Raw genomic sequence first — 17,225 nt, 5'->3', positions numbered from 1 at the left:
TTTTGTTAGTTTATGGTTTGTATTTTTTCAGGTTGATACGGGCAATACTGGAAGGGTATTGGCTTCTGATGCTGCTGTATTCCTAAAAAAATCAGGACTTCCAGACCTGATACTCGGAAAGGTAGTATTTGTTCATTGTATCCATAACTAGGTATAATGAATATTTATTAGTTTAGATAAATTGGATAAAATTCAAAAGACATCTCAAGAAACTTAGAACTGAGTCATGAAAGCAGTTACAGTGATCCAAAGGGAATTTCTGATGTAGTGATTTATCATCTTGAAAAATATGGTGTTTTTTAGATTTTTAGAAAACAAATTACTTTTTAGAATGAAATGAGGAAGTAATAGTACATTTGAGTGTTGTGGAGAGAAACAGTGCAGACTGGGAACCTTGCCACCCACTCAGAATTGGCTGTTTCCCTGCTTCCTCTATTAAAACTGTCTCTTAACTGTGTTGAGTATGTGGTAAATAGAGTAGGAGATGAGAGGCTTAGGAAAGAGTACAAAGAGGTAGAAAGCCCCTTTCTTGGCTTGATGTCCTTATAAATCCTTATGTATGATATTGATATGTATTCAACCCTGAAAAATAATCATTAATAATTTTATTATTCACAAATAAACATTAACTATTTCAGCTTATCCATAAGAAAGAATATCATCTTAATAAGGATCTAAAATCAAGGTAGCATATTCTAGTAGAAAGAGCACTGGACTTAGAACCTGGGTTGGGTCAATGAAAAAAATCATTGGACTGGAAGTTAGAACCTGGGCTTCATTTCTTTCCCTGATGTCTTGGATGTTCATGAAAGTCATTTAACCTCATTGGACCTTAATATCTTTGTGTAAGGTTACACTAAGTGATCGTCAAAGTTTCTTTCTGCTTTTAATTCTACAATTCTTAAATCTGACTACCAAAGAGCATGAGGTTGTCAATTGCAGGAATTTTATTTATCTGTAAGATGATTTTTGTTTTAAATATAGATTGATACTTTTCTTTCTTCTAAATTTCAGATCTGGGATTTAGCTGACACAGATGGGAAAGGTATCCTGAACAAACAAGTAAGATTCGGAGACTGACATGAGCAATTTTTGAGTGATTCAGAATAAAAAATAGCCAGCAGTTTTTTGTATTTTTAAACTAAAAATTCGTTTTTGCAAAATTAGGGTTTTGCAAGGACAAGTGTTATAATAAAGAAAATGCTTCCAATCACTAGACATTAAAGTACCTAATTCCCAAAGATTAGAGTTTGGTGACATTAGATCTGGAGTGTCAGTTTGGGCTGCTATAACAAAATACCACAAACAGCAAAAATTTATTGCTCATAGTTCTGGAGGCTGGAAGTCTGAGATAAATTGCCAGCATGATTTTAGTGAGAACTTTCTTCTAGATTGCAGACTTTTTCTTTATCCTTACATGGCAGAATGTGCTAGTAATTTCTTTCAACCCTCTTTTGTAAGGCACTAGGCCCATTTATAAGGGCCCTATCCTAATGGTCTAAGTACTTCCCAGAGGCTCTGCCATTGTTTTGGGGAGTTTAGCTTTCAACATATGGATTTTGGGGGATACATTCAAATAATAACATGGGATTTATTTTTCTTAGTTATTCAGGGAGACTTTACTCTTTGTATCTTACTAAGTTTCTTATGTGTTCAGGGTTATAAATAAAAGTGGGTTTTATTATTTATGTGTTAAGATGGTATTACCTTATACATTTGAAGGGAAGATCTTGGCTAATCAAATCTAAGTATGGTGTATTCTGGTCTAGTTTTATTGCTAACATATAAACCAAAAAATGGTTTACAGGCCAGAAGTCAGTCTTGGGCCAGAAATATGTGAAAGTGGTTGTGGTTATTAGGCACCATTAGAGTACTTTAAATTAAGTTTCACTTGTTGGAGATAGATTTCAGAGTTCTACAGGATTAAATTCAAAGCTTGCTACATACTGATACATTGGCTGAGCACCTCTACTCAAAGTTAATTCCCCCTATAGGGATAACTGAAGCTGACTGAGAAAAAAGGATGGAAAAATTAGATGAGGGGTCAGAATACCCAGATTCCAAGGCTAGATTGTGGTCCTCATTGGACCCCCTGGCCAGAAGAGCCGATTTGATGCCTTGGAGACATTGGAAAACTAAATTCATGTGAGCATCCAGGGTGCTCTAGACTTAGTCAGCAGATTATTTGTTGAGTACCTGTTTTGAGCCAGGCGTTGGAGATACAGAAGTAAATGTGATGGAATGTGATCCCTGTCTTCAGGAACTTAACAGTAAAATAAATTCTTCATTGCTTCTCCTAGTCTTCGGATGTTTAGTTTGAGTTGCCTTTGTTATATCCAGGTGGCCGGTTTTATGGATCTGCAGTTAAGCTTTGATGTTTGCATTGGAGGAATAGATTTTTGAATTAACATATGAAATTAAGGACATAACCCAATACTTACTGAGTTTCTATGAGCCAAAAGTGATAGTGCTTTCTTCCTATAGTGTGGTTTTTAATTTTGTTCCTTACAGTACATTGTAAGGAATTAGCCCCCCTTTTAAAGAGGTTTTTTTTTTTTTTTTTTTTTTAACTTGGCTAAGGCCTCATAACAAGTAGTAGAACTAGAATTCAGTGCAGTATCATTTCACTTTAGAACCCATCCATACTATCAGGGATGTGGACTTGATTATCTAAGAGAATTGATTCTCATGCAGAATGACAAGAGAAAAAGGGTTATTTAGAGTTCAGGATTTAAAGGATGGGAGGAGACAGGACTCCAACAGAAGATACTTGGAAGGTCAGAGAGGAACTCAGACAGCTTTATGAAGTTGTGCTAGTAGAGGAGAGCTTCAGGGAAGATCATACTGTCCAGGCTGCCAAAAGAACAAGTAGGTTGAGGTTTTTTTCTGTTTTTTTGAGAGTCTGTTGTATTTTGTAGCTGTGAATTTGTGACAGTTGTTTCTCTGGCTAATGGTGGGAGTTGAAGTCAAATTGCATAGAAGCTTAGGTGGTGAATGAAAAGAGGAAGGGAGATCTTGAAATAGCATTTTTTCAAGATATTTATTAGTGAAGACGAAATACTGTATGAACAGACAACCTGCAAGTTTCTAGGAGTAGGTTATGAATTGAGTATGGAAGTTGTAGGTGAGAACAGGAGATTTGAGAATCAGCAGCTGTACCTAGAGTATTGACAAATTGTAAGTAATCATGACTGGAGTAAAAAGTTTTTGTTATGCCTATTCTGAGACTTCATTTTAACTGAGATCAGCTGAAAACAAGTTGCTTCCGTGTCTTCCCACTTACTAATTGTCTTCCCACTTACTAATTAAATTTTGAACTAAGGCTTCTAATGCCAAAAATCGAAGGACTATTGGGAGAGATTTATAAGTATTTTGAAGTCAAGCAGTTAACATAATTGTTTCAGGTGTTGCATAGTTATTCTTTGTAGCTTTTCTGGAATAACAGTGACTGAATCATTTGAATGATTATTCTAGTGTCAAAATTTATAATCTTAAATCCAGATATGACTTTTGATAACCTTTTATTTTCTTCTAGACTTTTTTCTAAGATTCTTTTTCTTAAGTGATAAAATCATTTCTTACCATCATTAAATATTCTTTGAAACATGATTATTAATCTTGGTATATTTCCCATATCATGTATATCAGTTTATTTTCTCATTTATATTAATATTTTTTGCTGTTTATTATATCAGGAATATCTTTGTACATAGAGCTCTTCTTATATTTAGAGCAATTGTTTTTTAAAGCAAGTGTGCTATTATATTCACTGAGACATAAAAATTTTGGAGTAGTTGTGAATTGTTTTATATTTTCAGATTGAAGATATATGTGTAGATAGATGGATGGATGGGTGAATGGGTAGATGCATAATGCTCTTAACAGTCATACTTTTCTTTCTCAGGAATTCTTTGTTGCTTTGCGTCTTGTGGCATGTGCCCAGAATGGATTGGAGGTTTCACTAAGTAGTTTGAACCTGGCTGTTCCTCCACCAAGATTTGTAAGAAATGCTTTTAAATTTAAATTGTGTTTTAAAAACTGATACCACATTAGAAAGTAGTATTTCCTTGCTCCTGTTTACTTTTATTTATTTAACTTCCTATTGATATGCTTTCAGCTTGTTTCCAGTCTTTTATTATTTAAAAACTGCTGCAATAAATAGAAACCTTGAATCTGTCACTTTGCATGTGCAGAAATATATGTATAAATTCTCAGATGTGGAATTGCTGTTTCAAAAGTTTTTGCATTGTAATTTTCACTTATAATAACTTGTCTTCTATAGTGGTTGTTTTAGTTCATAGTCCCACCAGCAGTTGGTTGAGTGTACTTTTTCTAGCCTACTGTTGTCAAATTTTTGTTTCTTGTAAATTTGATAGGTGACCAGTGCAGTCTTAATTTATCCTTTTGGTTTTATAAAGTGAAGTTGGGTAGTTTTTCTCATGCTTATGAGCCATTTACATTGTCTTTATGTGAGATGTCTGTTAATAACTTTCGCCTATTTTTCTTTGGTTATTGGTCTTTTCTTATTGAGTTCAAGAGGCTCTTCATATATTAGGGAAACAGTTGTCTATATGAATTGCAAAAATTTTTTCCCAGTTTGCTATTTGTCTTTTGACTTTGTGGTAATTTGTTTTCCCATAAAGAAGATATTGTATTTAATGTAAATGAATTATTTGAATTTGTTTTTTATGGTTTCTTTGTTCACATTGACAATAATCCTGATGTAAGGTGTGTATGGATTCAAATTTGCATTTCTTCAAGATGACTACCATGTTTATTGAATAATCAGTCTTTTCCATACTTATTTGAAATGCCACCTCAATCATGACATTCTCATATGTATTTATTTTTTCTGGGTTTTTCTGTTTATATCCACTGATCTGTTTATCTGTATGTTGATCTCATATTGTTTCATTGATCATATTTGATAATTTATATCTGATAGGGCTGGTCCTCCCCACCTTACTGCTTTTTTCACAAGTTTCATAGCTCTTCTTGTTTTTAAAATTCAGTATTTTAAAAGTATTTGTTCTAAGTATTATGAATTTAACATCAGTTTTGAGAATTTCTATACTTCTGAGTTTAATTGTGGAGTCAGAGGGTTATTTAAGGATTTGTTGCCTAACTATATACTATTAGTAAACATTTTCAAATATAGCCGTCTCTACACGCAAATAAACGTGATAACTTGCACATGCTATTGGTAGGTTCCTGTACTTGTGACTTAGAAATCTTAAGTTGTGCTTGTCCCTGTCTGCTTTCCTTAAATATTGTGGGGAAAAGTCATCAGTTAACAGGGCCATAAATATTTTTGTTACATTCAGATAACTGTATCTTCATTTTATTTTGATTTCAGGTGTAATAGGATTTATTCTATAACACTTAACATGTTTTAGTTAGTGCTCCACAGTCATTTATGCAGCTAACACAGCTAATTCAGTTTTTGTTTCATTTGTACTTCAGTGAAAGTTTGAGTTAATGTTAAATAGTGTCCTTTGTATATTGAGATCCAGCATTTTGTCTGAGTGTTTAAATCCAAAGACGATTTCCTCTTCATTTTTTATTGATATGAGGATTTCAGCCCTTCATGTGCTGTATTTTCCTTTTTAGCATGATACCAGTAGTCCTTTGCTAATCAGTGGAACCTCTGCAGCTGAGCTCCCATGGGCTGTGAAAGTAAGTAAACTTTTTGACTATTGTTTTACCATACTTTGCTTCTTATGTACATAATCCTTTCCCCCTTCTTTCAAAATGTATTGTAGGGTGCTTTAGACTTTCATTTTTTACTGTGAAGGAAATGCTGGTACGAGAAATTGCTAGAGTGATGTTATTCTTCGTCAGTCATTTTTTGACTGTATTAGCTTAATCTCCTTTCTGTTGTAGTGTAAACTAAAAATGGTGATGTCATAATCTGGTATTAATTAAAATATTTAATGAATATGTAGTTTGCCTCACTGGTATTATTTCTTATTTGAAAAGTTCTGCCTAACTAAATATTCTCTTTATGACTCAAACAAATAATTCTTTAGAAATCTTTTTCTGAAATGGGTGTTTTGCCTTATAGTTATTTAGAAGCACCAAAATGGTTATAGCTATCTTATCAGGTTTTAAAAATTGTAATTTTAAAATAGAATATAGCAGATCAAATAATCTGTAATAAATGTATAGTATTGTCAGAAAACCATTTTGGTTTGTATGCCTTGTGTGCTGTTGTGTAAGGATCTGGTCTTGACTTGGCAAATCATGAATGATAGTTTTTATGTTATACAGATAATTTACAGGGATTTTAGGAAATACCTTATTATTGATAGGAAAAAGATATCTTGCTTTGGAAAAAATGAGGGAAATGATGTTTATTTCTTTGGTAAGTATTTCTTTTTAAAATAAAAATAAATTGAAATGTAATTAATGTCATGTTTAGAATGTCACAGAATATCACTAACAGCTGTTGGTTCTTACAGAAGTTATTGCTTTGCTTTGGGTCTGTTTGAGAGGGTTAGACTAGATGCTCTTCTTCTCAAAGTCCTTTGATCCCTGAAATCTTTTGATTTTAAAATCCCTGATTTTAACTTAACAGTAGAAAAGACAAAGATGATGTTTCAGTTACAAAAGGAGTGGAGAGGATTCTAACCTTTTGAGTGGAATAACTTTTAAATTACTACAATATATTTGGATGAAAGTGAAATATGTTTTTTAAATGATCATTTTAAAAATGTTGCCTAGTCTTTGAGGACTTAATGTTTATAACTGCAGTTATGTTCCTTTCCCCATTATTTAACTTGTGATCTTTTTTTATATTATAGCCTGAAGATAAGGCCAAATATGATGCAATTTTTGATAGTTTATGCCCAGTGAATGGATTTCTGTCTGGTGATAAAGTCAAACCAGTGTTGCTCAACTCTAAGTTACCTGTGGATATTCTTGGAAGAGTAAGATATTAAATTCTAAGTGTAACTTGTATGTATTTTAATTTTACTTTAAACCAGAACAGTTTAGCTCACTGTTAAAGAGTACATAGATCCTATTTTGAAGTTGTGGTGTTACAGAATTTTTTGTGCTCTCACTTTGCCAGTTTCTTTCTTTCTTTGGTTATTCCCTCTAAAATATGAGTGTTTGAAATTAGCTGTCATAATCCTCTAGGTGAGGCCTTTTGTCTTTGGGTTGTAAGCTCTGACCTCCCAGTTCCTTGATTTAATTTCCAGAGTCCATCAGTATTCTGCATCTCCCTCTACTCCACGGCCTGGTTAAAGGAATAGTTTCATCTCTGAAATCATAAATTCTACTCTCTTCTTGGGTTTCTAGATTTCTTTCCTAGATATTTGCAAGACTAATTCTTTGACGTTATTAAGACCTTTATCAGTTCAGTTCAGTCGCTCAGTCGTGTCCGACTCTTTGCGACCCCATGAATCACAGCATGCCAGGCCTCCCTGTCCATCACCAACTCCCGGAGTTCACTCAGACTCACGTCCATCGAGTCGGTGATGCCATGCAGCCATCTCATCCTCTGTCATCCCGTTCTCCTCCTGCCCCTAATCCCTCCCAGCATCAGAGTCTTTTCTTTTTCAGTGAGTCAACTCTTCCCATGAGGTGGCCAAAGTATTGGAGTTTCAGCTTCAGCATCAGTCCTTCCAATGAACACCCAGGACTGATCTCCTTTAGGATGGACTGGTTGGATCTCCTTGCAGTCCAAGGGACTCTCAAGAGTCTTCTCCAACACCACAGTTCAAAAGCATCAATTCTTTGGTGCTCAGCTTTCTTTATAGTCCAACTCTCACATCCATATATGACTACTGGAAAAACCGTAGCTTTGACTAGGCTACGGTCCATGGGGTCGCAAAGAGTCAGACATGACTGAGCGACTTCACTTTCTTTCTTTCTTTCTTTCTTTAAGGTTTATTCTCTGTATGTTCTGGACATTAGTTGGCTAATGATTAATAATACAATGTTCATTGAATATGTATTTCAGTTAATTAGCAGTTCTGTGTTACAGGGAAAACAATAATGGACTTGGTTGGAAGTCTTCAGATTGAAGACTGATTCTGTTACTTAATAATAGTTACATGATCCTAGATAAGTCATGTAGTCTCGGGTTCGGGTCTAAAATAGGTTTTATAGTACTACATGAAGTTGTTGCATGAAGTAACTGAGGTGATGTTTTTCAAAAAATGTAGTTGTTTAAAGTTGTTGTTCAGTGGCTCAGTTTTGTCCAGCTGTTTGTGACCCCCATGGAGTGTAGCACACCAGGCTTTCCTGTCCTTGACCATCTTCTGAGCTTGCTCAAATTCATGTCCATTGAATTGGAGATGCCATCCAACCATCTCATGCCTGTCGTCCCCTTCTCCTCCTGCCCTCAGTCTTTCCCGGCATCAGGGTCTTTTCCAGTGAGTCAGCTCTTTGCATCAGGTGGCCAAAGTATTAGAGCTTCAACTTTAGCATCAGTCCTTTCGATGAATATTGAGGACTGAGTTCCTTTAGGATTGACTGGTTTGATGTCCTTGCAGTCCAAAGGATTCGCAAGAGTCTTCTCCAACACCACAGTTCAAGCATCAAAAAGTTGTTTAAAGTACTGTGTTACATAATTGTTTTCTTAGTTGAGAGGAGCAAAACATTTTCTTTAAAAATTTGCAAAGTGATTTCTGTTTAAAACTACTTGATATTAAGAATTATTATTAACTTTTTTTACAGAAATTCTATTAGTGATGTAATAAGATGCTTGGCATAATTGAAATTTCTCAGAAAAATAGATTTTATAATGTTTAGGAAAAACTTTTTCCTCCAAATATATATTTGATATATACAATTAGCACATGAAATGAAATGATGTTAATCTTAACCGGTTTTTTTCTTTTTAAGGTTTGGGAATTGAGTGATATTGACCATGATGGAATGCTTGACAGAGATGAGTTTGCCGTTGTAAGTAACCTAATGCTTTTGAAATTTTAAATATCTTAATGGTTTTCTCAAGTGAAAATTTCCCATTTTTGTTTATCTTTAGAGGAAAACTACATTTCTCTTAAAATTAATGGTATGATTTTTACCTAGAATTTATAGTCAATAAATATTATTCAGCAAATGGATAATGGAGAGTGAATGTTTTTGCCCTCTTCATTTTATTTGACTTTAAGCTACGTAAGAATACATGCTTTGGATAATGCACTCTAAAGATGCTGAGTATAATCTTTTGAATCTCAACTTGACCAGGCATCTTAGTGCCTACTTCTGCTGTGAAATGTCTTTATTTCAAATATACTCCCAAATTTTCACATTTGTTTCATTAAAGGAAAACATGAATAATACAACAGTTTCACCTCATATATGGAAGCAGAGAAAGTTTAGATATCTTATCTGAAGATATATTATCCTTAGTAAATGGATAGTTACTTCTTCAGAGAACTGTTTTCATGTCTTCCTTAAGGGTTGCATGAAATTCTGTGGTGAACTCATGAATGATAAATCTCTAATCCCCCTTTAATGTCTTATGTGGAAATTAGTCTTTTCAAATTTTCTCTCTTTATTTTGCTAAGAAATTGTTGTTTCTTTGACTTTCACATTTGCCACAGAATTGCACTATTCTTTATTCTCTTCTGGGTTTGTGTTTGGGTGTCTTTCTCTTTCCAGTCTTACTTATTTTTGCTTCTTGTTTTTTGTTTAACTGAATTTTTGTGTAACCTATTAATCTTTTAAAAAGAGCCATCTTTTCTGGTAGTGTCTTTAGGATTTTCTATGTATAGTATCATGTCATCTACAAACAATGACAGTTTTATTTCTTTTCCAATTTGAATTCCTTTTATTTCTTTTTCTTATTGCTATATTGAATAAAAGTGATGAGAGTGGACATCCTAGTCTTGTTCCTGATTTTAGAGGAAATGCTTTCAGCATTTTACTGTTATATTACCTGTGAATTTGTCCTATATGGCCTTTATTATGTTGAGGTAGGTTCCTGCTATGCCCACTTTTTGGATAGGTTTTATTATAAATGTTGGATTTTGTCAAGAGCTATTTTGGCATCTATGAGTTGATCATACGTTTTTAATTTTTTGTGTGTGGTATCTTCATCTGGTTTTGGGCTTCCCTGGTGGCTCAGATACTAAAGAATCCACCTGCAATGCTGGAGACCTGGGTTTGATCCCTGGGTTGGTAAGGTGCCCTGGGGGAGGGCTTGGTAACCCACTCCAGTATTGCCTGGAGAATCGCCATGGACTGAGGAGCCTGGCAGGTTACAGTCCATGGGGTCACAAAGAGTTGGACACAACTGAGCAGCTAAGCATACAGCATCTGATTTTGGTGTCAGGGTGATGGTGGCCTCATAGAATAAGTTTAGATGTGTTCCTTCCTTTGCAATTTCTTTGAATAGTTTAAGAAGGATTGGTATTACTCTCTTCTGAATTGTTGGTAGAATTTACAGGTAGAACCTACAAAGCTGTCTGATCCTGAATTTTTGTTTGTTGAGAGTTTTAAAATCACAGATTCAAGTTCAGTACTTAGAATTGGTCTATTCATATTTTCTATTTCTCCCTGGTTTAGTCTTGAGAGATTGTATTTTTCTAGTAATTTGTCCATTTCTTCGAGGTTGTACATTTTATTGCCATATAGTTGCTTGTGGTAGTCTTGCTGCAGTCCATGGGGTAGCGAAGAGTCAGATGTGACTAAGCAACTTTCCTTTCTCTTTTCCCTTTCATGCACTGGAGAAGGAAATGGCACCCCACTCCAGTGTTCTTGCCTGGAAAATCCCAGGGACGGGGGAGCCTGGTGGACTGCAGTCCTTGGGGTCACTAAGAGTCGGGTACGACTGAGCAACTTCACTTTCAGTTTTCACTTTCATGCATTGGAGAAGGAAGTGGCAACCCACTCCAATGTTCTTGCCTGGAGAATCCCAGGGACTGGGGAACCTGGTGGGCTGCCATCTATGGGGTCGCACAGAGTCCGACACGACTGAAGCGACTTAGCAGTAGCAAGTCTCTTTCATTTATTTCTGCTTTGATCTTTATGATTTCTCTCCTCTTACTAACTTTGGGTTTTGTTTGTTCTTATTTCTCTAGTTGCTTTAGGTGTAACATTAGGTTGTTTATTTGAGATTTTTCTTGTTTCTTGAGGTAAGCTTGTGTTGCTATAGACTTCCTTCGTAGAACTGCATTTGCTGCATTTGATAGATTTTAGCTTGTCATGTTTTTATTTTCATTTGTCTCTAGATACTTTATTTCCTCTTTGATTTCTTCAGTGACCCATTGGTTGTTTAGTAACACTGTTTAGCTTCCATGTGTTTGTGGTTTTTGCAGTTTTCTCTTAGTTGATTTCTAATCTCATAGCATTGTGGTTGGAAAACATACTTGATACAATTGCAATTTTCTTAAATTTACTGAGGCTTACTTTATGTCTCAGCATGTGTTCTATCCTGGAGAACGTTCCATGTGCACTTGAAAAGAAGGTGTATTTTGCTGCTTAGTTTCATCTGGTCTAATGGGCCATTTAAGGCCTGTGTTTCCTTATTTATTTTTGTCTGGATGATCTGTCCATTGATGTAAGTAGGGTGTTAAAATTTCCTACCATTACTGTGTTACTGTCAATTTGTCCTTTATGTCTGTTAACATTTACTGTATATATTGACATGCTCCTATTTTGAGTGCATTTATATTTACAGTTGTTGTATCTTCTTGATCCCTTGATCATTACATAGTGTCCTTTGTTGTCTCTTATAACAGTCTTTATTTTAAAGTCTGTTTTATCTGATTTGGGTATTGGTGCTGCAGCTTTCTTCTGATACCCATTTGCATGGAATACCTTTTTTCATTTTCTCACTTTCAGTCTCTATGTGTCTCAAGATCTGAACGAATCTCTTGTAGACAGCATATATATGGGTCTTGTTTTTGTATCCATTCAGTTAGTCTGTGTCTTTTGGATGGAGCATTTAATCTATTTTCATTTAAGGTAATTATTGCTATGTATGTTCTTATTGCTGTTTCTGTTAATTGTTTTGAATTTGTCTTTGTAGGTCTTTTTTCTTCCTTTTCTCTTTTGTTCACTTGTGATTTGATGACTTTCTTTAGTGTTGTGTTTGGATTCCTTTTTTTTTGTTTGTGTATATATGAATTATAGATTTTTTGGTTTGCAGTTCCCAGAAGGTTTTGATATAGCAGTCTATATATATTTCCATGATTGTTTTAAGTTGCTGATCTCTTTAGTTCAAATGCATTTCAGATACCTTGCTTTTGTACTCTCATCACGATTTTTGGTTTAGATACCATATTTGTGTGTGGATGATTTCCCACCTTTACTCTAGGTTTGCGTTTACCAGTGAGCTTTCCCATTTCATAATTTTCTTGTTTCTCATTGTGGCCTTTTCTTTTCCACCTAGAGAAGTTCCTTTAGCATTTGTCATAATGCTGGTTTGGTGGTACTAAATTCTTTTTTGCTTTTGCTTGTCTGTAAAGCTTTTGATTTCTCCATCAAATCTGAACAAGAGCCTTGCTGAGCAGAGTACTCTTGGTTGTAGGCTTTTCCCTTTTCCCTTTAAATGTATCATGCCACTCTCTTCTGTCTGTAAAGTTTCTGCTGAAAACTCAGCTGATAACTTTATGGAGATATCCTTGTATGTCATTTGTTGCTTTTCACTTGTTAGTTTTAATATTTTTTCTTTCTCTTTAATTTTTGTCAGTTTGATTACTATGTCTCAGCATGTTCCTCCTTGGGTTGATGCTGTATGGTACTCTCTGTGCTTCCTGGACTTGAGTGACTGCTTCCTTTCCCATGTTAGGGGAGTTTTCAGCTGTCACCTCTGTAAGTATTATCTTCTCAGGCCATTTCTCTCTCTTCTCCTTCTGGGATCCCTATAATGCAATGTTGCTGTGATTGACATTGTCCCAGAGGTTTCTTAAACTGTCCTCGTTTCTTTTCAGTCTTTTTTCTTTACTCTGTTCCACGGCAGTGATTTCCAGTACTCTTTCAGCTCCCTTATCCATTCTTCTGCCTCATTTATTCTTATATTGATTCCTTCTAGTTTATTTTTTATTTCAGTTATTGTATTCTTCAACTATCTTTGGTTCTTTATTTTTTCTAATTACTTGTTAAAAACTTATTGTAACTTCTTGCTTTATGCTTGAATTCTTTTCCCAGGTTCTTGGATCATCTTTGTGATCATTACTCTGAACTCTTTCTTGGGTAGATTGCCTATCTCCATGTCACTTAGTTGTTTTTATGGGGTTTTATCTTGTTCCTTTGTCTGGAACATAATCCTCTGCCATCTCCTTTTGTCTAAAGTTCTATTTGTGTTTTTATGTATGTGGAAAGTTAGTTATATTTCTCGATATTGGAGAAGTGGCCTTCTGTAGAGGATGTCCTCTGTGTACCAGCCGTATACTCCCCTCTCATCACAGTGGCCAGGAACCAGTTGGTCCCAGGGTAGGTTCTGACCTGTGTTTGCAGACTCAGTTGTGTAGGCTGTGGCACTGTTTATTTCTTGCTTCTGGTGTTTGACCCCTGTTGGGTGAGGCTGGTCTAGCTTCCTAGTGGTTAGGGGCAGGTTTCTGCCCACTGATGGGTGGAATTGGATCTTGGCTCTTTGGTGTACAGTGCCATGTCAAGGAGTATGTCTAGAGGTGGTTGTGGTCTCAGGAAGTCTTTAGGCTGCCTATCTTTTGATGGATGGGACTGTGTTCCTGCCCTGTTCGTTGTTTGGCCTGAGGCATCCCAACACTGGAGCCTACAGGCTATTGGCTTGGTCAGGTCTTGGTACTAATGTCCCAAGCAAGATATCTTCTGGATATATTTGTCACTAGCTTTTGTGTTCTAAGAGAGAGCCACACCCACCCCCTACTTTGGTGGGAGACCCTCCATGACCAACAGGTAGGTCTGGCCTAGGCTTCTATGAATTTACTGCTTTTCCTTGGTTCCTAGTGCACATGAGACCTTGGGTGCACCCTCCAAGAGTGTAGTCTCTGTTTCCCCCAGTCCTGTAGAGTAAGACTCGCTAACCTTCCAAGCCAAGGGCTCTGGGGTCTCCTCCTACTGATGCCAGACCCCCAGACCAGGGAGCCTGATGTGGGGCTCAGAGCTCTCTCTCCTCGGGAGATCTTCTACTATATGATTATATTCAGTTTGTGAGTCTCCCATCCAGAGGTGTGGGATTTGGTTATATAGTAGATGTGCCCCTCCTACTGTCTTATTGTGATTTCCTTTTTGTCTTTGGATGTAGAATTTTTTTTTTGTATGTTCCAGTCTTTTTTATTGATGATTGTTCAGTGGTTAGTTGTCATGTTGATGTTCCTCTGGAGGAGTAAGCTCAAGGTCTTCTATTCCAACATCTTGTCTTCTCTTCCTCACTGGGCACTCTAGCAGGAACCGAGCACAGAGGTCCTGAGAGCCCTGTTATCAAGTCTTCCTAATGCAACCTAGATACAGCCATCTTTGGCAAACTCTGAGAAAGTAGAGAGTAAACCACGTGAGAGTGTTCTGAAAAGGAAGGCTCTGTAGTGCTATTTAAGAAAAAACCATCCCAGATAAAAGTCTGCACTGCGTCTACTCAGATGTAAGGGTGCAGACTGGAGTGCTTTTCTCCTGCATATGTGGCCACATGCAGGCAATTGTCCCAGAGCCAAAGTGTGTGTTTATTTTTTGAATGGGAATAAATAAAAATGAAGTTCATAAGAAATTCTAATTTGGTTTGTTGAATTACAATATGGACTTTTGAAAACAATAGCTTCTTATTTCATTAATGAACCAAAATTTGGTTGAACCTGCATCTTTATGTTCAAGACTTAATCTTTAAAATTCATAACCAAACCAAATTCTTTCTTTCCTTTTATAGCATAGGTGGGATTTTTGGGTTGGTTTACTTTTTTAATTAGAATAAATAAAGTTGAAGATAGTGAGATATTCTAACTTTTACAACTTCTGTTGTATGTGAACTTTTAGTCAACAGTACTTATTTCTTTGCAAAGGTAAATGCTTTTCTCTGAAATCTAGTGCTTTTAGTTAAAAATCCAGAATCTAGAGTATCTTGGTGGAGTTTTTCTTTTTTTCTTTTAACTAAATTTGTAAAGGTTAGGCCTTGGCATGCCTTGGGTTCTGGCCACAATTAAAATGACTTGGGAAACTACTTTCAGAGATCATTTCTGTAGTTCATAAAATGACTTTTGAGATGGTTATGTACATATTGTTATTGTTGTTCAGTTGCTAAATCGTGTCTGACCCTTTGCAACCCCATGAACTACATACAGCACACCAGGCTTCCCTGTCCTTCACTATCTCCCAGAGTTTGTTCAGATTCATTGCTATTGAGTTGGTGATGCTGTCTGGCCATCTCATCCTCTACTGCTGCCTTCTCCTTTTGCCTTTAATCTTTCCCAGCAGCAGGATCTTTTCTAATGAGTCACCTCTTCACATCAAGTGGCCGGAGTATTGGAACTTAAGCTCCAGCACTCACCAGTCCCTCTAATGACTATTCAGGCTTGATTTTCTTTAGGATTGACTGGTTTGATCTCCTTGTAGTCCAAGAGACTCTTAAGAGTCTTCTCCAGTACCACAATTCGAAAGCATCAATTCTTCAGTGCCTCGCCATTTTTATGGGCCAACTCTCACATCCGTAGCTGACTACTAGAAAAATTACAGCTTTGACTATATGGACCTTTGTCTGCAAGGTGATGTCTTTGCCTTTCAATACACTGTCCAAGTTTATCATAGCTTTTCTTCCATGGAGCAAGTGTCTCTTCATTTCATGGCTGCAGTGCCAGGCCGCAGAATAACTGCTGATGGTGACTGCAGTCATGTGTGTATGTATACACACAAAAATAAGATGGCAAAAAATAATTTCTACATCCTTGAATGCAGATTTTTTAAATGTCAGTGACTATTACCAGTATTCTATTTTCTCATGAATGAATTATATGACTAGAGTATAAGGATATTGGAAGTACATCTTCCTGAGTTTTACTTCTGACTTACTTAGCTGAGGAGAATGTCTGATAGGGCATTAAGGGGACATTTTATGAATGAGTCAAATTTTCCTCTGGTATCTGTTTGAAAACTCAAAATACCATAATATATAAAATTGTGAGGGCTTCCCTCGTGATACAGAGAATAAGAACCTGCCTGCCAGTACAGGGGACAACATGGGTTTGATCCCTTGTCTAAGAAGATTCCACCTGTTGCAGAGTAACTAAATCTAGGTGCCCCAGCTTGGGTCTTGCTACTGAGTCCACACTCTAGAACCCATGAGCTGCAACCACTGAGCCTGTGCGCCACAGATCCTGAAGTCCATGGGCTCTACATGCTGCACTTACTGAGCCCATGTGCTGCAAAAGACCCAGCGCAACCAAAACTAAATAAAAAATTATGATATTGGGAAATGACTAATAATTATGTTAAAGTCTATTGTTCCTTTTGTTGGAATGAGTTCTATCAGTGTGCAGTCCTATTTCTTTGTTTTATTGAGTCTGAAACCATGGTTTTTAAACTTAAAGTGAAGACTCTTAAATTTAATAATTTAATATTTGGTAAATGAGCTTATGCTTTTATCATAGATTTTAGAGTTGAACAAGATCCTGTACATTAGCTCTTTTAAGCACAGATCGGTTAGTGACAGAGCGAGAGCTGAACCTGGGCCTTCTAGATCATGCTGATTTTGATTTGTTTTTATGTTTATTAAATTTTAGAATAGCTTTAAATTTTGGAAAAGTTGTAGATAAAATACAGAGACTTCTTCAATACCCCTCACCCCACTTCTCTTACAATATTAACATATTATATTGTCATGGTACTTATGTCAAAACTAAAAACAACATTGGTACATTACTGTTAATTGAACTCTAGACCTTGTTTGCAATTCACCAGTGCTTCCTTTCAGAGAAGGCGATGGCACCCCACTCCAGTACTCTTGCCTGGAAAATCCCATGGACAGAGGAGCCTAGTAGGCTACAGTCCATGGGGTCGCGAAGAGTCGGACATGACTTGGACATGACTGAGTGACTTCACTTTCACTTTTCACTTTCCTGCATTGGAGAAGGAAATGGCAACCCACTCCAGTGTTCTTGCCTGGAGAATCCCAGGGATGGGGGAGCCTGGTGGGCTGCCGTCTGTGGGGTTGCCCAGAGTCAGACACGACTGAAGTGACTTTGCAGCAGCAGCAGCAGCAGTGTTTCCTTTCAGTCCTTGGATTCCGTCTAGGCTGCCACACTACATTTAATTGCCATGTATTCTCAGTCTCTCTGGTCTTTGATAGTTTCTCAGTGTTT

General features: G+C 36.4%; 1 protein-coding gene across 8 annotated transcripts in view; it reads left to right on the top strand.

The window, feature by feature from the left end:
• The window catches only part of EPS15 (epidermal growth factor receptor pathway substrate 15), a 147,715-nt gene that overhangs the window by 35,339 nt on the left and 95,151 nt on the right, over positions 1 to 17,225 (top strand). For all 8 annotated transcript variants that reach the window (XM_069591188.1, XM_069591177.1, XM_069591145.1 and 5 more), the window contains exons 3-8: positions 32 to 121; positions 1,015 to 1,062; positions 3,905 to 4,000; positions 5,611 to 5,676; positions 6,804 to 6,929; positions 8,854 to 8,913. In XM_069591188.1, the coding sequence (XP_069447289.1) occupies positions 32 to 121; positions 1,015 to 1,062; positions 3,905 to 4,000; positions 5,611 to 5,676; positions 6,804 to 6,929; positions 8,854 to 8,913 (486 nt within the window). The remainder of the gene's footprint in view (positions 1 to 31; positions 122 to 1,014; positions 1,063 to 3,904; positions 4,001 to 5,610; positions 5,677 to 6,803; positions 6,930 to 8,853; positions 8,914 to 17,225) is intronic.

Source organism: Ovis canadensis, chromosome 1, assembly GCF_042477335.2.
Source record: "Ovis canadensis isolate MfBH-ARS-UI-01 breed Bighorn chromosome 1, ARS-UI_OviCan_v2, whole genome shotgun sequence".
Classification (NCBI taxonomy): domain Eukaryota; kingdom Metazoa; phylum Chordata; class Mammalia; order Artiodactyla; family Bovidae; genus Ovis; species Ovis canadensis.
Note: the sequence above shows the minus strand (reverse complement) of the source record. Positions and strands in the feature narration are given on the sequence as shown.